The following is a 21,477-nucleotide window of genomic DNA, read 5'->3' as shown; positions in this document are numbered from 1 at the left end:
TTAAAAAATAATAAAAAATAGATAGTGATAATCAGAGATGAGCAAGAGAATGATCCATCAACATAATCGAAGAGTTTTCTACCTTTAAGATAAGGAACAATTGGGAAATGATAAAAAAACAACAATTACACAATTTATACACAATCATCACTCACATGGGGTGGACCCATGTGGTGGTAGGCCCCACCTTATGTGAGTGATTATTGTATACAAATTGTGTAATTGTTATTTTTCTATCACTACCCGGAACAATTTAATGTAGCCAAATGAGGTAATGGTCCCGAGTGAGTTCAACACGATTAAAGTTTGTGAATGATGGACATAAAAATAACAAAATAATGACTTTTAGCATTACTCTCAAATACCATATAAAAGTACAGAATGTATTACTTGCTACCTTACTCAATTGAGTAGAGGTTGATTGTATATATAATCAACTTGAACACGGATACAGTTTGAGTGATATACAATCACTTATAGAGATAATGAACGTAAATATAGTTTTAGCGATATACAATCACTTTTAGAGCTAATCTCATTTATAAGAGTAATATTTTTTGCAAAAATTTTACACAATTTTATTAACTTTTTATTAAGATCAATTATTAAATATTTATGACCCATATTCAGAAAAATAAATTTAATGATTAGATGATTAAAAAAAAAGAAGTAGTTAGAGTTTTCATGTTATTTAAAATTATTAAATGACAATAATAATATATTTATTAGCCGACATATCATATTCTCATTATTCTGTCAAACCTATACAGTAGACGTAGGTGTGAGTCGAGTGACGTGTGATTTTGCTCTCTTTTTTGTTTTTTTAATTTATTTTTTTTGGCCGTCCATAGCTTTTCTTTTTGTTATGCGTTTTCAATACGTAGGACGTTGGGCCAGAATCATTTATTTTTCTGTAGGAAAGGATGCGTGCCAGGGGGGCAAGGAATCAAAAATCTAACGGCGACGAGTGGAAGAAGTCAATCGGCCAACTACTCTGACTTTGACAAAAAGACAATTCTATTAACTATTAAGGTGGAGAAAATCTACAGTGCAAAATATTCCATCACCTGACTTCGACGACCTCATAATAATAAATTAATAATAATCAAATTTAATAAATTATCTAAAATCGTGAAAAATGCAAAAAAAAAAAAAAATCGTTATTTTTGCGTTTTGCTTTGGTTTATTATAAATAGTCGACATTAATGATCATGTTTTCCTAGGCTTACGGGTTTCAGTCAGCCTCTCAATGTGAAGTTATCCACATTGCAACTAATTATATCCAAATATATATGAGTGATGGAAACTTTTACATTTTAATTACTTAAATTTCGCTGACCAATAAAAAACCCTTGGGCTCTATTTTGAGAACATATATTAATGGCAAATCGTAATTTCAGTTATGCAATTCATATACTAAATATTAGGACAACCATATTGAACGAGTATCGATACAATTAGATGTTTGTTTTACTCTGAACAATAGTAAAAGATAATCCCGTACAATGAATTTGTTAGTTGCAACTTTATGTGACCCGACTCTACTTGTTCAAACCTCAATCAATTTCTCACGTGAAACTGCTTATTAGATCACATTTTACATCATAGTCGAATAATGTATACACTTCATGGTAACTTGTATTATTATTATTATTTTTTTAGTGGTGTCTTTAACCAATGTCAGTCAAACACTCGATAATCAAGATGTTAGCAAAATATTCTGTCAATTTTTTTTTCTTAAATATATGTACGAGTATTTAAAAAAAAATAAAAAAAAATAAAATTATAAATATTCTAAGCTTCTAGGAAACGTATAAGATAGAGAAAGAAATAAAGAGGGAGAGAGACAGAGAGAGAGAGAGAGAGGGGGAGACTTAACTCCAAGAGAGATCAAAACATAACTGAGAGTCGTTGCGCTTCGTCGTCTCAACCAACCAACCCACCTCTCAATCTCAATTTCTCAAAGGTACTCTCTCCAATTTCAATTTTTTATTTATTTTTATGACAATAAGAAACACAAACACACTCATTTGTGTTTTCTTTTCGGTTTTAGATTAATGTCTAATCCGATCGATTACGCTGACTCTGTTTGGTTTCTGAGAAAGCCGAGGAAAAACGATAGATTAATGACAATTCTTATGTTTGATATTGGTCTTTTGGATCGTTCAACTAAGACCAGGTGTTGGATGCTGCCTTTTACTCGTTTGCCGTTAGGGTTTCATATTCTCATTCCTCTAGGAATGCATATATGGCATCTGTGTTGCCGAGAACGTTGAGAAAAAGTGAAAAATATAAGATATTGGCTTTCATTGTTTAAGTGTTATTTTTTTTCCTGATATCTGCAAAAATCATGTGTAGTGTAATAACAGTGGTATTTAGATGTTCAGCTTTGTTAATCATGGCCTTTACTCGCCGATTATCACGAAAATTAGGGTTCCTGACAGATTTACCAAAATTTGTACGGTATTCAGGGTAATTTATTTTTTATTTTTGGAAAAAATTATTTTTGAAGGTGTTGAATATATGAAAATTAATGTTTATTTGTTCTCGTGCATTTTAAATTCTTGCTTGTGTGTTGAGTTGCTTAAAAAAATTCGGCAAAGGAAAGAATTATTTAAATGTGGCTCTTGAATTTTGCTGTTTGGTTCCTGGAGAAAGTACTGAAAGGAATGAACATTGGTTCTCTTATTCTTTGTGGAATGAATGGATTTTCAGGGCAGAGGGTTTTTGTTTGGAAGTTGGTTGCAAAGTGTTCTGTTTGCTTGCCTGAAACATAGACTAAAAGAAGAAAGATAAATTTTGTAGTTTTTATTTTGTGTTGTTTTGTTGTTAAATAAAATGAAAAAAATTTCTTACATGAAAAAATGCCACCAACAGAATTAGTTTATTTTCCATCCCTTCTTCTTCTTCTTCTTTTTTCCAGCAACCATTAGGATTGGAGTTTTCTTTCTTCTAACATTTTTAAGTTTTGCGGTTTTTCAGGAAAGATTTTTAAAGATCTTGTTTAGGGTTTTAAAGGGTTGCAAATATGGGTGACAATTTGATGGAGAAAGTTAGTGCTTTGGGTGAACGCCTCAAGATTGGAGGCGTTGAGGTGGGCCGAAAGATGAGTGCAGGCATGAGCTCAATGAGCTTCAAGGTGAAGGAGCTTTTCCAAGGCCCAAACCAGGCAGATAAGATCGTTGAAGATGCCACCTCGGAGAACCTCGATGAGCCTGATTGGAGTTTGAATCTTGAAATTTGTGACATGATCAATAATGAAAAAATTAACAGTGTTGAGTTGATCCGTGGAATTAAAAAGAGGATCATGTTGAAGAGCCCTAGGGTTCAGTACTTCGCTTTGGTGTTGCTTGAAACATTGGTTAAGAATTGTGAGAAGGCTTTCTCGGAGGTGGCAGCCGAGAGAGTTCTTGATGAGATGGTGAAGCTGATTGATGATCCTGAGACTGTAGTTAATAATCGTAATAAGGCTTTGATACTAATTGAAGCATGGGGGGAATCGACCAGTGAGCTCCGCTATTTGCCTGTTTATGAAGAAACGTATAAGGTATTGTAAAGTTCTGGTGCCTTTAAGTATTAGTCTTTGTCTGTTGCCAAAATTTTGCTACTCAAAGTCACTTCCCCCCCCCCTCCCCAAAACCCTCTTTCTCCAAAACATGAAAAATTGTGTCAACTGCAGTCTAAATATTTATATTTGGCTCAATCCAGTGGTATATAATGAAAATTTAGTAGTGATGGCTGATTTTTTTTGGCCAGTGTCCATCTTATGGAGATAAATTTGTATATAAATTATGAAATTCAGAATTATATAATTACAAGTAATTGAAATAAAGAAGGAAGAAGGATCTTATAAAGTATTTAAGGATAGATAAAAAGTTCTCTTTCCCCCTAGCGGTGATCGTACTAAGGAATTTTCTGTGGACCAATGATTTGGTTCAGGGGAAGTTTATGTTTGAATAACATCACACAATAATTTTATGTGCGGGCAAGCAAATCCATGCTGTAGTTTACGACACAAAATAAATTTGTTCACTCTCCATGCAAGGCTTTTTTTCTTTTTTTTCTAATTTTTATAAACTGTCTGCTTGTGTCTTTCTATTTCAGAGTTTAAAATCTAGGGGAATTCGGTTCCCTGGTCGTGACAATGAGAGTTTGGCACCTATCTTTACTCCTCCTCGTTCAGTATCAGATTCAGAATACAATGCTGATTTTCCCCAGCAGATTCAGCATGATATTCCAGTGCTAAGCTTTACGGCTGAACAAACAAAGGAAGCATTTGATGTTGCAAGAAACAGCATTGAGCTTCTTACAACGGTTTTATCCTCTTCACCCCAACAAGATGCTTTAGAGGTGCTTTTATCTGCTTGTGCTGGTTGTCTATATCTACTAATTTGGGTCTCTCTACTAGTGAACATATGATACTTTGGTGCCTTCATTATGTGAGCTGTGAGATATATTAATTAAATATGTTATTTTTATTTCTTCTCTATGGTCTTTAACTGTTGAAAAAAAAAAAATCTGGATTGTTTCACTAGCTTGATGTTTGTCCAACTTCAAGAATTTTTACTTAACATAGATAATAAGCTTGTTATTTTATGGTGTTGTGAGTGATATGTGAGGCACTTAAGTGCTAATAGACTGATAGGTTTTTCAAATCCTATAACAATTCAATGTTGGCACACAAGACCTCTATGGTTTTAGCAAAATTTTGTATGATTCATTTGGTAGTATATGTTTACATCACAACTGCATGGTAATGATGTATCAAAAATATCATAACTCTCTTGCCCTGTTGAGATCTAGAGTAGGTCTTTCTAGTGCTTTTTCATCTTTTGATTTTGTTTACATTTGAATGATTAGACACTTCTCTTCTTGTTGCATAAACTCATTATGAACTTTTCTTTGCAAAATGCTCATATTTGCTTGGCTAATTGATTTGATTACTGGTTAATGGCTGTTGGTCTGACAATTGATGTAGAATGAGTGTGTGTGATAATTCATATCCGAGTATATCTTGATGGAGAATTTTATTTTAATAGGCTAAAGACAATACTACATATGATTGGGCATCTCTTGGATAATGGATATGATGACATAGTAGTTGTGTGACTCTGACATTCTGATTTGAGTTTTTTTTTTTGTTAGACATGTGTATTGTGGTCTAGTGTAATATCTAATGATTAGATATAAGAATGAAAAAGAAAAGGTCATTTTTGTCGCTGTTAAGTTTTTTTTTTTTTTGGTAATGATTCTAGATCATAATATTAAGTATGCTTTTAAGTTCCTTCAAGATATGGTTATGCTTGTTGCATGATGTCAGAAGTGGTGCATTCTTGTTCTTCCTTAATTGATTATGGCGAATTTGTAATTGGCATTAGACTGGCTAAGATTTTGGATATGGAAATTATTCTGCAATGCATACTAGTACTTCCTCCTAAAAATGAATTCTTGGTTTAACTGGCCAATTTTAACTCCCCCTCGCCCCCCCCCCCCCCCCCCCCCCCCCCCCCAAATGTTTGTCTTTTAAATTTATTTAAGTACTAGAAATTCATTGAAAGATTGCATTTTTAAACTTGTCAAACATCTTCTGAATTCAATTAACAGTTCCCTTTTTCTTTGCTTCACCAAAATTCTTTCTCGTGTCTTCTTTGTCAAAGCAACCTGTTCCATACACCCTTCTTATCTTTCTTCGTATCAAGTTCTTTTCCTTAGCCATCCGTAGTTTCTCAACTTTCTCCATGAGTTCAATTTGTCAGGAGCCATCTAAATCTGATTAGTTGTGAGGTGGCAGGAGTTTTGTCTGAGCCGATTTAGGGGCTTTCCTTGGAATGGATGCTATGGTTAGTCACTTGAAAACATGCGTAGTTCCAATAAAACCTATTCGGACAGAACCCTCATTCTTATCAGCTTTCAAATTTTTCTGAATCTTATCTTATCAAAAAAAAAAAAAAAAAAAAAAAATTAAAAAAAACTTATCAAATTTTTTTTCTGAATCTTATAATCAGGGAAAGTTTTACTAAAAATATTGTGGGAATGCTAAAGGTTAAGGAAGACTCATAACCTTTCTGAATTTCAATTAATCTTTTCCTAAATCAAGCTTTCTTTTCAATTGAACATTTTGTCAAAACTTTGAAGTCATGACTAATATTGATCCTTTTGGATCTGATTATGTCAAGTTGTCAAGAATAAAAACTTGAACAAGTTGTCAAACAATTTTTCTTTTTCTTTCCCTTTTTCTTAATTTGTGGTTTTACTTTTTGATCTTTTTTCTTAATAGTTCAACCGTCCAAGGAAATCATGAACACCAATGAGCAAAAGCCTTAATTCTGGAAGACTGTCTTCAATGCTAACTTTCACATGACTGCTTAGTCAAAAGAGGACTTTAGATTAATATTTAATGTGTTACCCATAGCCTCCTTTAGGGACCATTGAATGACATGATGCTTAATGTTTCAAAAAGCAGACATTGGCCTTTCTTAAGACTTGTAGCAGGTTGCACACAAATCTAAGGCTTCATTTGTTTTGACGTTGGCTGAAAAGATTTGTTGGGAAAACTATTGATTTTTTGATATTCTGCTGGTTGGCTCACACCCACTGGTGGGGGTGACTCCGGCAGGGGTTGGTGCCAGCAGGAGAGAGGTTGGTGCACGGGGTATGCCATGGTATGGGTGTTCTCCAGTTGACTGAAAATGTTTTACAGTTGACCAAGTTTTCCAAGCATAGCCAAACACCAAGAAATGGTGGAAATGTTTTACGTTGAAATAAACGGAGTCTTAGAAGAAAATGAGTTTAGACAGGAATTGAGACTATGATTGCAGTCTGAATCAACTTGATCATTTTACATTGCCTTGGTCTTGACATTCATTAGGAACAATTGGATCCTCTTTGCCCCTATTGAAGTAGGGTCTTGGACCTTCCTAAATATATCAAGCACATCAACCAAAGGCAATTTTAAAGGACAGATGGATGATAGACTCTTTAACATCTTGCTGAATGTATCTTTACACCTAGCAAAGTAAATTTTAAAGCACAAAATGGTACTTGAGTTCCATGGTGGAATGTGCTCCCAGTTTGAAACACGTCATAGAGATCTGAATGTGTCTATCTTTAGAGAGTTCCAATTCTAACACTGTTTTGTGGACTTGGAATACAGAGTCTCCAAGGCTGGATAATTTCTCTAGGTACCAGCTAGCATAGTTAAAGTGTCTTGGTATCGCATTAAAGACTTGGGGATTAAGTCCTGCTCACCCAGAATTGGCTTAAGGGAGTCGGAGCACCACCTCCTTGAGTGGCCCAGCCATTGGTCCAAAAATAAAAAAATAAAAAAGAAAGAAAGTGGTTGAAGTGTCTTAAAATTGATGACTACTGTTTTTTATTTTTTAAGTAATCGAAATTTATTAAGAGCAAAAGGCGCTATCCAACTACACGGGAAGTATACAAGAGAAACACTTAACTAGAAGAAGACAAAAAGATTAGGAAAATTAGAATTATTACTGGCTATTAATTAGCACAAACATGCTTTACTTTTAAGCCATAACCTTTTATTGGAGCTGATCTGGGTCTCTTTCTGTTATTGGAAGTAGATTCATAGGGCTTTCTAATGCTGTCTAGCACTCTTGTTCAAACCATAAGGTTAGATTTAGTGGTAACTAAAACTGAATCTGGTGGTTGCTAAGTGCAATTTTTTGGCGGCTTTTACGTCTATTCCAATGTTTTACCTTTTTCTAGGACTCTTAGATCAAAGATCCATTTGTCAGACAGGTGTATGACCTTAAGGTGAAACCAAAGGAATAAAAGTAATTGTTGGGATTATCATACCCCTAATGAATATTAAAAATGGTTTGTGAAATAAAAACATGTTAACATGACACTCACCTCAGTGACGACTTCTTCAGTTATGCATTTTAAATGTAGAATCAGTTTTATTTTTGTTGAGTATGATAAATTTATCGGATTTAATATAAAATGAAATGCCTGAGTATTGGAAACTAGTTTAGAAAGGTCTCGTATGATCATCTGATAAAGTCGGGTTGATATAACATGATTTCCAGTGGGATCTGTGGCATATTGATTGAAATGTCCAATGAGTATCAATCAGAAAGAAAACTTGCACAGTTGGCTTATTACTGTGTTCTGGTAATCTCTATTGCATAATGTATTGCCGTTTTCCTGTGCACCCATACTGTTCAAGAGTAATAAATCCCTTAAATTTGGGTAATTTTTTATTGTATCACAGTATCACACTGTCGAGGTTTGGGGTATCAATAACTTTCTTTGAGATAGGTGTCGTAACATTAATAATCTTGCACCTACAATTTTGGTGGATTAAATATTGGGTTGACCACGAACTTGGTGTGAGATTGTTTTGCATGCCATTGTCCCTGTTTTGGCTTGAGTTTCTTCTAGGTCAGGAAGTCACCCGTTGCTACATCAGTCTAGGCCACAAATTGCGACCTGCCTCCACGTTCTCAAGTTGTGCACGTTGACATTCTAATTCTTGGTATTCATAATTTTTATTTTTCTTGGAAAAAAAAAGGTTCTAATTCTTGGCAGTCGATTAACCTCGCAGATCTGGCCATGGGGACAGTTTTGTTTAATGATATACTAAAATCCCTAGTACAATTTTGAGTCTGAAGTAACGAAAAGAACAAAAGCCTAGCACATTGATGACCTAATACAATGCAGATGCCGTGTTATGTTGTTTGTGTAATAAGTGTTGTTTGATTAAGACTTTCTTTTTTGACGCCTTCTTGGATGAAGAGTTTCTGCTATCTGAGGAATTATTTTGTACATTTTAACCAGGCTACGTATTTTCTTGACTGAAGCAATTGGTATTTCAGTTCTATACTAGGTATTAATGTTGGTGAAACACACTAACATGAATGGAATTTTTTCTTTGCGTTTTCAGGATGACTTGACAACCACACTCGTACAACAGTGTCGTCAGTCGCAATCTACTGTCCAGAGAATTATTGAGACGGCTGGAGATAATGAGGCCCTGCTTTTTGAAGCCTTGAATGTAAATGATGAGATCCTGAAAGTTCTCTCCAAGTATGAAGAGATGTATAAGCCTACAGTTGTTGGAGCGGAGCCAGAACCTGCCATGATACCTGTTGCCGTTGAGCCCGATGAGTCGCCCCGTCATGCAAAAGAAGATGCCCTAATTAGAAAACCAGCCGGTTCTCGAGGTGCAGGCCTGGGAGGAAGTAATGATGAAATGATGGACGATCTTGATGAGATGATATTTGGTAAGAAAAATGGGGGTACGTCTCAAAGTGGGCATGATTCCAAGAAGCAACCGTCAAAGGATGATCTCATCACCCTTTGAGCCCTTTCACATAGCTGATTCCATGGTTTTAGGAGAGAGCATGCATGAATGGTGTTGATAGTGGGCTTTTTAAGTTGGTGAAGACAATTTGAGTTTGATGTTTAAAAGCTTACGAGCTTCATAAACCTGGTTTGTGTGACTTTCTTTTGAGAACTTCAATTGTTTCTGGACATCATGTAAGTAATTCATGTTTATATCGGGATGCCTGATGCCTAATTGCTCCATTTCTATTCATATAGGAGACGGCATGAACATATCGAGTGGTGTGGTTTTCATATTAGATATGGTCCGCCCCATGCCGCTCATATTCTCTCGTTGGTGCCGCCTCTAATTATTTCTTCTGTTGGATGGTGTGATCATGACTTTACGAGAGCTTTACTTGTATGGCTATCTCTTGTCTGTTTCATTGATAAGTCAGAATTTATCTATTGTACCGGACATAGCAAAAAGTGTTAAAAAGAGTAATAAATAATAATATAAGAACTTGTGTCCTCATGAATCTTTCAAAATTAATGTGGCTTTTAAAATTATCATTAAATATATAAAAAATAATCATTGAATTTTAATTTAATGGTAATTTTAAAAGTCACATTAATTTTTTTTATAGTACTACTCGTGTTAAAAGGATGAACAGCATCTTTTGCAATTTGCTTGTGATTTGAGCTGTTGATTGAGAGGGGTTCTGATAGGATCCACCGGTTGTGTTGGTGTCGGGTTATTCGGGCACTTGCTAGATAAGTAGGCTCCATATGAGTTTTTTGGTTATTTGGACACTTACTAGATAGGTAGGCTCCATATGAATTTTGTCTTACTAAAGGTTCCAAGAAGCTGCTATTCGGTCCATCCCCGACTGAAAAAAAAAAAAAAAGACGACTAAAACCAATGGTTAGGCAAAATCTTCTATATATGGTGTGAGGAAGAACCTTATTCGAGTAATGTTACAAGTTTTCATTTTATTAAAAAAGTATCGCGACTTTTAAAATTATTATTTGATTAAAATTTAATAATAATTTATCACAAATTAAATAATAATTTTAAAATCAACTATTTTTTTACAAGAACAATACAAAGAAAAAATTGTATCGTTCTTTTATATGAATAATCCGATTCTCGCCCACCCCATACACCCGGAACAAAATTTTCCGTTGTTGTCAGGGCTCTAACCTCCTCACTGGTAAATGGCGGGTGCCCAAAAGCGCCAATCATATATATAGATAGTGACTTTAGTGAGAAAGAGAAGCAGATCGCTATGCGATAAAAGAGCGAGGAATCAAATTCCGGAGCGAAAATAAAAAAATGGCAGGAAAGTACAGCCCAAGATCCAGGTCCCCAATCTTCCTCCTCACAACCCTCTCTCTCATCGCCCTCTCCATCCTCTTCTTCCTCTTCTCTCTCTCCCCGAGAATCCGAACTCCTGACCCGAACCCGAACCGGAGCCCCGAGACCTCCTTCGTGGCCTCGCTGGAGCACTTCCTCGCCCACCGTGTCCCCAAATCCAAGTCCGACGACACCGCCCGTACACCGGAAGAGGAGGTCGTCGTCCGAGACCTCGACGACTCGATGTACAGGATAGAGAGCCGGAGGGTGCACGTAGACCCGTACTACCCCTTCGGAGCGCCGATTAGGGTTTACGTGTACGAGATGCCGAACAAGTTCACCTACGATCTGCTCTGGCTGTTCCGGAACACGTACCGAGACACCTCCAATCTCACCTCCAATGGCAGCCCCGTCCACCGCTTGATCGAACAGGTTTTAATAATTTTTTTTTAAAATTTTTTTTTTGTGTTTGGTTGCTGAGAAAATGGATGGAGTTTTATTTTTTTGTAAAATTGTGTGCTGTAGCACTCGGTGGATTACTGGCTGTGGGCGGACTTGATAGCGCCAGAGTCAGAGAGGCTGTTGAAGAGTGTGGTGAGAGTTGGGAGGCAGGAGGAGGCGGACCTCTTCTACATTCCCTTCTTCACCACCATAAGCTTCTTCTTGTTGGAGAAACAGCAATGCAAAGCGCTTTACAGGGTGTGAGTGGTCCTCCAAGCTTTACTTTTACTTTGTTATTGCTGTGTATCCCTTTGTATTTCAATATAAACATATATGGGTAATTGCAGCTTATTACTCCTCTCAAAATAGATCTTGTGGCTTAAAATGGCAGGATTATTACTGAAAAGGTAGAAATATAATGAGCTTCTTAAAATGTCATTTACCTTTTATTAGAGGTGGCATGAATTTTGATAAAATATTGTTTAATTTTTGGAAGAAAAAAAATAAGGGTAATTTACGAAATTGAGGAAGTATGAACTTTCATTTTTAGAAAGTTCCGTATATTTTGAGACAACCCAGAAAGGAAAGATTATCATCTGTCATCTTTTTTTTTAGAATAGCAAGCATATCCAGTGAAATCGACAAAGTCTGACCCCATTGTTTTGGTAATAAACAAAAAAAAGTGTTTTGGTAATCAATGGGGTCAAGTCCTGTACATATTGGGCGTAAGGATGGGTCGATTTAGCGTGTGTTGACCCTAAGTGACTGAAATTTCTTACAAACCGGTTTGTAGGAAATTTCCTACAACCCACAAATAAAAATGACACGTGTCCTTTAAACATGTAAGAAGCACATGCTTTTTTATTAAAGCTATTAAAAAAGCATGTGAGAAGAGAAGTACATGCTATTAAAACATGTGCTTCTCACATGTCAAGAGACACATGTCAATATTATATGTGGGTTGTAAAAAATTTCCTACAAACCGGTTTGTAGGAAATTTTTGTCCATGATTGAATACTATGAAGTATTATAGGTTATGATTATCAAATGAGCATGTTTCAAACTATTATTCTGGACAATGTTAAGTAGGTCCATACTTATTAAAAAACAAAACAATGTTAAGTAGGTCCATAATAGGAGTGCAGATAAAGCTTTTTTAAAACTAGAGTTGGAAGAAGCCTATTCATTTATTTGCGCTTCATATGAAAATTTACTATGATTGAAATTGAAAGTCAGATTCATTGTTGTCTGACTAAGATGTTGATATTTGGATGGAATTTCAGAGTCCATTCATGTTGTGTTAAAGATTTGGTTGTTAGTTGAATAAAAAAATGTCGTTATATTGAAAGAGTACAAGATCCCATTTTTTAGCTTGATTAACTTAATGTCCAATCCGTCATGATAATAGGGTACCTTATGCTGTGGTAGCTAGTAGTTACTAGATTGTCTTTTGGATTTATATCTTAAGCTATTTGAGAGTTCAAACGATCATATTCCTTATGATTGTCTTGCAGATTCATGCTCTGTTCTATTTATAAGTTCTTTCCTTTTCTTGTTTTCTATATCACAAATATCATTGGTTTGTCATGAGTTGGCAACCAGAAAGTAAAGCTGGAATTTGGGACACTAAATTTGCATCAGTACATTTGAATGGGATATATGTAATAATGTCCATGGCCTGAATTTTGCCTATGGTCTTTGACCAAATTACATCTCTTACTTTGGTAACCAAGGGATGGAGCCTGTAATAAAGTCCACGGCTGGAATTCTTGGAGTTGAAACCGCATATATTGACTATTTTTCTATAGGTTTTTGTCCCCTTTTGTATTTTTTTGGGTGATTCAATTTTTGAGAATTCTATTTGTGAAATTCTAGAATTTGCTTATTCTTAAAGCGCTGGCGTCCTCTTACTTGTGGAATAGGAAGCTCTGAAGTGGGTGATGGATCAGCCTGCATGGAAGCGATCTGGAGGAAGGGATCACATACTTTCAGTTCATCATCCTTGGTCTTTTAAAACTGTTCGCAAATTCATGAAGAATGCAATTTGGCTGCTACCAGATATGGACTCCACAGGGAACTGGTGAATATTTGAGCTGAAATGAATCTACATTTTAGAAGCTGATTACTCATTAAAACTGCAATTGTGTTTTTTTTTTTTTTTTTCCAACTTTCAGGTACAAGCCGGGACAGGTCTTTCTTGAGAAGGACCTAATTCTCCCTTATGTTCCCAATGTTGATTTATGTGATGCCAGATGCGTATCAGAAAGTTATTCAAGGAGAAGCTCATTACTGTTTTTCCGAGGGCGTCTTAAAAGAAATGCGGTAAGAATTTTGGTTATAAAATGACTAGTTTAAGAGTTTTTGGACTAGGATGCTCCAAAAATGGAGTGAAAATTATCCTTATCTGACAAATTGAGATTGTAGAATTGTAATTGTTTAGGTTTTTGTATTTTTTTCCGATTATTTTTTATAACATGGTGCATATGTTTGCATGAGATATTGCCTTAGAAGTGTTATGTAAATCTTATTCCACCACATTAATGATTATTGGCTGTGGATTTATTATTTTGTGGGTGTTGTGAATTTCATATCTATAATTTTTTTTCAGACGGCAAAAAAAAAAAAAAAACAAAAACAAAAATTTATAGTATTATTTTAGCCGACTGTCTGACTGATCTGATTCTATTTTGGAGTGTCCAATGGATAAACTCAAGGGAAGAATAAGGACAACAGAAAGGCTAATTATCTAGGGCAACATGCACACACACACGTGTGTGTGGAAGCACATAAATGCTTTAAAAGGTCTAACATGATATTCATTGGTAAAAAGTTTAGATGGTTTAGTCTCTTCCTTTTAACTCCTGGCCTACAATGTCTCTAAATGATTGTGTGTGTGAACAGCCTTTTCCATTTACCTGTACTAATTATTATTCATGTCTCCCATGTTCATTTTCTGTGTATCTTATATGTTTCAAGGCTATGCTGCTTATTTTGCTATACTTTCAGGGAGGAAAAATACGTGCTAAACTTGTGGCTGAGCTAAATGGTGCTGAGGGTGTAGTTATAGAGGAGGGAGCAGCTGGAGAGGAAGGCAAAGCAGCAGCTCAGAATGGCATGCGCAAGTAATATAATTAGATGCTTGTTTTGTTTCGTGATATAACTTCGTCATTCATTCTTTTTTTTTTTCTTTTTTCTTTTTTGAGATTTGTTATTCATTCTGTTAAGTAGTTTAGTTGTTTCATTGGCAATCAGGTCTATCTTTTGCCTAAGTCCAGCTGGTGACACTCCATCATCTGCTAGATTGTTTGATGCTATTGTTAGTGGCTGCATTCCTGTTATAGTTAGTGATGAATTGGAGCTTCCTTTTGAAGGAATACTTGATTACAGAAAGGTATGCATGTACTCTTAAAGATTGTTCAGTTATTTTTCTTCCCTTGATGCTTCTCTTAACAGCATAAAGGAACGGATATTGATAAAAGAGGGAATATAAAATAAGGATGATCACAAATTTGCTATTTAATTTAATAAATAGGTAACTTGTTTATTGATAAAATGCTTTCTAGTCTTCATAAATACAAGGAATACACTTTCTGTTTGTCCATGTTGGCTTTGAAGGAGGCATCATTGACCAGTTGAAAACTGACTGAATAAATTAATATGTTAGAATAAATTCTCTGCCTAATTTAATATTTTTCTTTTGAATTTTCATAGTTTCAAGTGAAAAGTTGGTGTTGTTATCAGTAAGCTAGGAGATGCATAAATCTGTTGCAGTCATGGCTTTGAAAATCTACATCATGATAACGTAAAATTTCATGACTGCTTTTATCTTCCCAGCCTTGAGTCAGCTGATAAAGGGATGGGGTGGCATAGGCTTAAACTAAGTTGAAAAAATGAATGGAAGAGTGTTTGCAATTGGTTTGAATTTTATTCATTTGGGGATAAAGACAAAATCACATAGTTAGACTAATTTCAGTTTTTGATTGAATATGTTATTAAAAAAAAGAAAAGAAACAACTAAGCCAATTTCAGATTTCTCCTTTAAGTGATGTTGGAAATGATACAATATGGGCACAAGCATAGGATATGTGTTGTGCACCCATGATAGTCAATAGCTATCAAACAAAGGGAATAAGCAATGTCTTAGTTGGTCTCCTTCAATAATTTCTAACATAATTCTTTTTGTCACATATACATTACGTGACACAGTAGACATGCTTCATTTCAACCCACAGAATGGGAGGAGAAAATTGAATAACTTGACAAAGTTGTTATGTCATGTCTTAATATTTGGATATTAGATAGACTAGATACCTAGACATGTAATCTCATATCTGGTAGGTCTGCCTAGTCCATTTTACATGGCAGATGAGAAATAAAAGTTGTGTGGATTGCCGTATTTTGAATATGATTCTGTACAAGTACTGAGGTTTTGATTCCTTTGTCCTCGTATGCAGATAGCTTTATTTGTTTCGTCCAGTGATGCTCTACAACCAGGATGGCTTTTAACATTTCTAAAAAGTGTTAGCCCTGCTCATATCAAAGAAATGCAACAAAATCTTGCCAAGGTTTGTGACTGCAAAGTTGACTGTTGTACTGCTATTTGGATATCATATTAATGATTGAATTAGGTACAAGTTTTTCTACGTCTGCATTTTAACTGTTCCTGTTCGATTTGTACCGCAGAAGGATAATTTTTTAGATTTTTTTTTCCTTTTCTCTTGCTCTTTGCAAGATCGACATGAAGGCTTAGTGATTGTGAAAGTCTGCTGCAATGGATTGAAAATTGTTACGCACAAACACACTTATGTAATTTGATTTGATAATTTACTACTAGCTTGAAGATTATTCACTCTTGAACATGAATCTTTTAAATAAGGATGGCAATTGAGCTTTTTCTTCGAGGGGACTAATTATATATCTTCATTTCTTGCAGTACTCGAGGCATTTTCTGTATTCCAGTCCTGCTCAACCTTTGGGTCCAGAAGACTTGGTTTGGAGAATGGTTTGTTATTTTCTCTTCCTCAATTAAAAAGATGCTATGATTGTGATTTTTGTTTATACATAAATTTGAGGAAATAATGTTCAAGAAATATTATGTTGATTATGATTCTGGGAACTGGATCCTAATGAACTGGAGAGGATCCGAATTCATGATTCTGCCTCCTGGAGTGGCCACTGAATGCTATTATTCTTAATTTTCTTTCTGTGGTTATATATATCTTTTGCATGGTAGAAAAAAGTTTTTTATACATCCTTGGTGTTCAAAATGGTTTGGGCAGTGCAGATTAGGTGTTCTAGGAGACGATCTTCTTTTATGTAATATGATTTAGCTAGGCATCAAGTTTCCTGACTTGCTTTTTTAAACCATTTATGAATCTCCTTTAGGTGTTCCCTTATGGGTTACGATTCGGAGAGGTTTAGAAAATGATGATGAGCCATGGCAGGGTTTTTGTAAGATGACAGGAATTATTTTAAACTTGATTCCAAGCTGATAAATGTTCAGTCTCTATCCAGCGTTCTCTAATAGGGTTAGCATCTGAAGTTTGGCCGAGACAAGTAAAAACATTTTTCGGTTAACTGCTTTTTTGGTTAGCAGATATTCCAGTGAAGCCTATACGGTCATAATTTTAGTTTGAGCAAATGATGGTGTTGGGCCTAGCCCTTTCTTTTTTCCTTAAATAAATTTGTTCTGATGCAGTTCTAGCTATACAGATTTGTACCTAATTTTAGTATTTTCTATGAAAGCTCTTATGATTTACTTCATTGGTGAATTACATCTATGCTAAACCAGTCTTTCAGTGATCAAGGGTCATTACGTAGTCTTGATCCCGCTTAAGTGGGATCCTGGTAGAGGTGGCTTGGATACATTCCTACGGCATTCATTTTTGTATGAAGTGACTTTGCTTAAGACTCAAACTTGGACGCTTCCGCTTATCGTTGCAAGAGTTGCTCCTTACTAAACCTGTCTTTCAATTCAGGATATAGTAGAAACCCATAAACATCTGATGTTCTAACACTGCTGTACAACTGCATATATTGGCATTTTGGCATGCTGTTTACATGATTCTCTCCCACTTCTGTGACAAATCACAATCTTTGTTTGGAGGATTCTATCATGTGACTAGTGCCAAGTTAATAGCTTCTCAGAATTTTCTGTACATGTTTCTTTCACTGTCCATCTTTGACTCTGTACTTGTATAAGATGACAGTAGAAGCCATATAACAATAATTATAATGTTTATTATAAACTCCCAAGTCCCAAGTTTGAGATGATCATTTACCTTTATTTTTCATTCTACAGATGGCTGGTAAGTTGGTAAATATCAAGCTTCATACCCGGAGATCTCAGCGCGTGGTGAAAGAGTCTAGAAGCCTGTGCACTTGTGATTGCAGAAGTGCCAACTTTACTAGCCCACCAGGTCTCTCTCTCTGATGAAAATGTTCTTTCATGCATGGCTTTGATACTTCTAGGTCAAATGTAATATCGATATCCGTGGTCTTTGAAATTTTTGGTCTGTAATCTGTTAATTTCTTTGCCTTAATCTCTTTATTTTTTGGCTGTAGTTATAACTTATTGTGGACATGCTTTTATGAAATGCAAATTCGTTTCCCTCTCACCAATCTCTCTCTCTCTTGATAAATTTGTGACTTTGTCTCCAACCTCTGGCCTAATCCATCACCCCAGAGTCGTAGGAGTGGTGTTGTTTGAATTGACAAATAAAGAATAAAGAATGGTTTGTAATAAAGAGAGAAACACTCAAAATTAATTTCAGACTGTAACATCACATTGGAAGACTGAAATAGGTAGATTAAGAGAGTTATTACTTATAATCTATGAATTTTTAATCTACTCCGTTTATTTTATGTATATATATATATATGCTCCTTTAAATTGAAATAATTTATCTTGATTATTGAGCTTTCAATTTAAAGGGAAAAGTAAACGTTAACCCTTTAGAAATTTCACGATTGAAACTTCAAAAGTCTACGTTTTCCCACACTTAACATGTTGACCTCTGGCTCTCTGGCCACTAAACGATGGGATCGTAGTAGTTGTGTGTTGGACGGGTATTACAGTTTGTCTTCGAAGGTATGACGTAGGAACTAAATAATCTTTAGACTTAGGAAACTGACACCAAAATTGAACGGATCAATGTTGTTTATGAAAATGTTTTGGGGGTGTTTTTTGTTTTTGGTTTGAAAATGTGTTTCTGATTTGACACAAAGGTGAAAACAATTTATGTTTTGAAGAGTATTTTGTAATTTGGGTTGGTTATTAATGTATTTGAGTCGAGAACATAAAACAAAAAATAGAAAATAAGTCGTTAACAAACATGGCCCAACTCTCCGGGATCGCCATAAAAAACATGGCCCCTTTTAAGCTGCGTAAATGGTTTACCTTTTTTATTTCCGTAAAACTATTTTTAAAGTTTGAGCTTATTTTTTTCAACCTACAGTATCTGACTTCCTCCTCGTAGTTCATTCTTTGTCACTGCTGGAGGTTGCCGGCCGGCATGTTGTTGATGTCGTCTCCGTTGCCATCAATGATATTCCGTACAAGTCAAACAAACGCCGAAAAAATATTTTTAGCTGATTTCTTATTACATAAAACATTTTAAGTTGAAATAAATGGAATTTAAATCAAACCCACGCTTTACAGTTTTATCCGGCGTATTTTATACGTATTACCCTTTATTTTTCTTCATCAATTGGCGGTCGATTCTTTTTTATTTTTCTGGAAAATATGATTGAGACTCCCATGTCCTTTATCTGATTTCGACACTCAGACTAAGTTTTCAATCTTGTAAATTTCAAAAAGTAGGCCATTTCAGCATTTCTAGATGAAAGACCTTTATCAAGACGGTGGATCCTTTTCTGCTATGAAGACGGAAATCAAATAAATAATAATAATAATAATAATACCATTATTATTATTAAAAATAATAAAAAAAGGAATCTCCATCCTGTGCTGTGATGTACTAGAGAAGAGGAAAGGGGATGATCGAGAGAGCTTCTGAAATGATTGGAGAAATTCAGGAAGGAGATGTGAGGTCATTTTGTTGGAGAGCCAAAATTAGTGAGAGGGATAACGGTACTAGAATCGAGAGAGGGTGCCATTTTAATTTTTTCGCTGCAAAAGGAGCAGTCCGAGCCTCGCCAGGGCCCAGAGCCCAGGGTCAGGGATATTTGTCCATGCATATAGGTGAATTTCAAAGAGTTTCTACGTGGAGGAGGGTCCCAATCTTTGACCTAGGAGAGGGAACAAAACCAGAATTTTAGATGGGGAGCGAAACTAACCATTAAATTTAATTTTGAGAGTTCAACCCATTAAAAAAAAAAAAAAACCTTAATTTTTAGATGCATTTTAGAAGTTTTAACTTTTTTTTTTAATGAATTTGGAGGGCTAATACCCCAAGGCCATGGTAGTTCCTCTCAAACAACCGCTCCTGTTTGAGAGGGAACGATAGGGATGATAATTCGTATTTGCGTGTCGGGTTCTGATCATGACGAGATATGGATATAAGATTATATAAATCAATATTAACCTGCCCCATTTAATTAAACGTGTCAAACTTTTCAACTCTAACTCTCTAATTTTGTATTAGGTTCTTGTCAGGTACGTGGGTCATGTCAAAAATTGTCAACTATTATGTTGCGTGTCGGGTTCAGGTCATGTCAATGCATAAGTATAAAACTATATAGATCAACCATAATCTGACCCATTTAATTAAACAGGTCATATTCTTTAATCCTAACACTTTAATTTTATGTTTAGTTCATATTTAATTTGCAAATCCTATTAAAAATAGGAGGAAGGTAATATTAGGCTTATTAGCACTACTGACTCTATCAAAGTAGTTGTAGATGAGATCGGTTTTCCACATTTTGGCGTGTTGGTGAATAAGATCAGCCACCATAACAACTTTATCAAAATGTCAACCCTGGGATCCACATGGTTAAAGAGTGCTGAGTTAGATTGTTGATTTCAATTTTGTCTTTGATTTTCAGTAAATGATAAATATTAGTATGATAAAATTTCAATAATTTAATTAAATTTAATTAATCAAAATCTGAATACTTATCATAATAAAATATACTAAATATTACATAAAATTTTGATCCTTCGTCAACAGGATCAAGATCCTCTCCATTCAAATGAATCAGAGAGAGAGTATTAATTTCATAGTCTATATTAAATTTTACAGATCTAATTATGTATACATTGAATATGTTATTATTTTATTTTAATTTTTTTAAGAGTAATGCTACTATTCACACTTTAAATTGAAAATTTTTTATAATTTTTTTTTTAAACAAAAAATATGAGTAATTTAAAAATTTTGATAGGATTTAACAGAAAATTTTAATAAAGAGTTGAAATTGAAATAAATTAAAAGATGGATACCCTAAATTGATACTTTTTAAAATTTGAATACCTTATTTCAAAAGTGATAAAAGATGAGGGGTTATAAATGAAATTTTTTCAACTTTTTAAAAACTATTTTTCAAAAAAATAAAAATAAAAAATAAAAAACCATAGATTAAATGCAGTTGATGTAAAAATTGGCGTGCCTGGAATGTGCATATCCCGTAGTCGCACGAGAATGTTCGTAGATCCCACGACATGTGGAATGTGGGGGAATGTGCAAATTAAGAGGACGCGTTTGATGCACTCTCTAGCAAACGCCGAAAGAGAACACTGAAATGGGATATCTCCACTCTGATTGGACTGTGTTTGCCACGCTCCTAGAGGTGTGAGGGTCTACTGTCACAAAATCAAAAAGCCACGCAAGAGAGGAACGGAACACAACAGAACAGACATACGACTACGACCATCATTCCGCCATTTCCGCGTTTACATTGGATGCCTGGTCTGTAATAAGCTTGAAGAATGAAGGGCATTTCCGGCAATCCGAATATCTGGAATTCTATACATATATATTACAAGGAATGGAAAGACGCCACGTGGGGAGTGAGTGGCAGTTGTGTAATTCAGAAGCAACACGGGGGACACCCGAGTACATGAGTTAAACTTTCGGTAATTAATTAATTGTTTTTAAGCATATTAGGTACGACATTAATGAAAATGATTTGGTGGAAACTATGAAAGTTCGGAAATACCCATGTGGGAATGCGAATGCGAATGCGATGGAGTCATGGAGCATGTGGTAGGATTAGGGCAAGTACAGCACAATCACAACTAGCAAATTTACACGTCAACACGCCTCGACACAGCTCAACTCTACACGCTTTACGCAATCCCCAACTAAAATATTTCACCTTTTCTTTTTTTTCAATTTTTTATTTTTATAGATAAAATATTTCACTTTTAATAGTGTGCATGTACCATTCCACCTTACTTCTGATGCCCAACAATTAATTATTTTAAT

At 35.1% G+C, this 21,477-nt stretch overlaps 2 protein-coding genes across 2 annotated transcripts; both read left to right on the top strand.

Moving 5' to 3' along the window:
- The first annotated feature begins 1,812 nt into the window (after positions 1-1,812).
- LOC133854993 (TOM1-like protein 1) lies at positions 1,813-9,552 on the top strand. The gene is made up of 4 exons (XM_062291289.1): positions 1,813-1,966; positions 2,983-3,547; positions 4,105-4,350; positions 8,909-9,552. The coding sequence occupies exons 2-4, from the start codon at positions 3,029-3,031 to the stop codon at positions 9,326-9,328; spliced, it is 1,185 nt and encodes a 394-aa protein (XP_062147273.1). The 5' UTR covers positions 1,813-1,966; positions 2,983-3,028; the 3' UTR covers positions 9,329-9,552.
- Positions 9,553-10,464: 912 nt separating this feature from the next.
- On the top strand, positions 10,465-17,703 carry LOC133854985 (probable arabinosyltransferase ARAD1). Its single transcript, XM_062291277.1, has 9 exons — positions 10,465-11,077; positions 11,171-11,344; positions 13,009-13,166; positions 13,261-13,408; positions 14,093-14,208; positions 14,339-14,477; positions 15,541-15,651; positions 16,020-16,088; positions 17,388-17,703. The coding sequence occupies exons 1-9, from the start codon at positions 10,625-10,627 to the stop codon at positions 17,517-17,519; spliced, it is 1,500 nt and encodes a 499-aa protein (XP_062147261.1). The 5' UTR covers positions 10,465-10,624; the 3' UTR covers positions 17,520-17,703.
- Positions 17,704-21,477: the final 3,774 nt, after the last annotated feature.

This window comes from Alnus glutinosa, chromosome 1 (assembly GCF_958979055.1).
Source record: "Alnus glutinosa chromosome 1, dhAlnGlut1.1, whole genome shotgun sequence".
NCBI lineage: Eukaryota > Viridiplantae > Streptophyta > Magnoliopsida > Fagales > Betulaceae > Alnus > Alnus glutinosa.
Note: the sequence above shows the minus strand (reverse complement) of the source record. Positions and strands in the feature narration are given on the sequence as shown.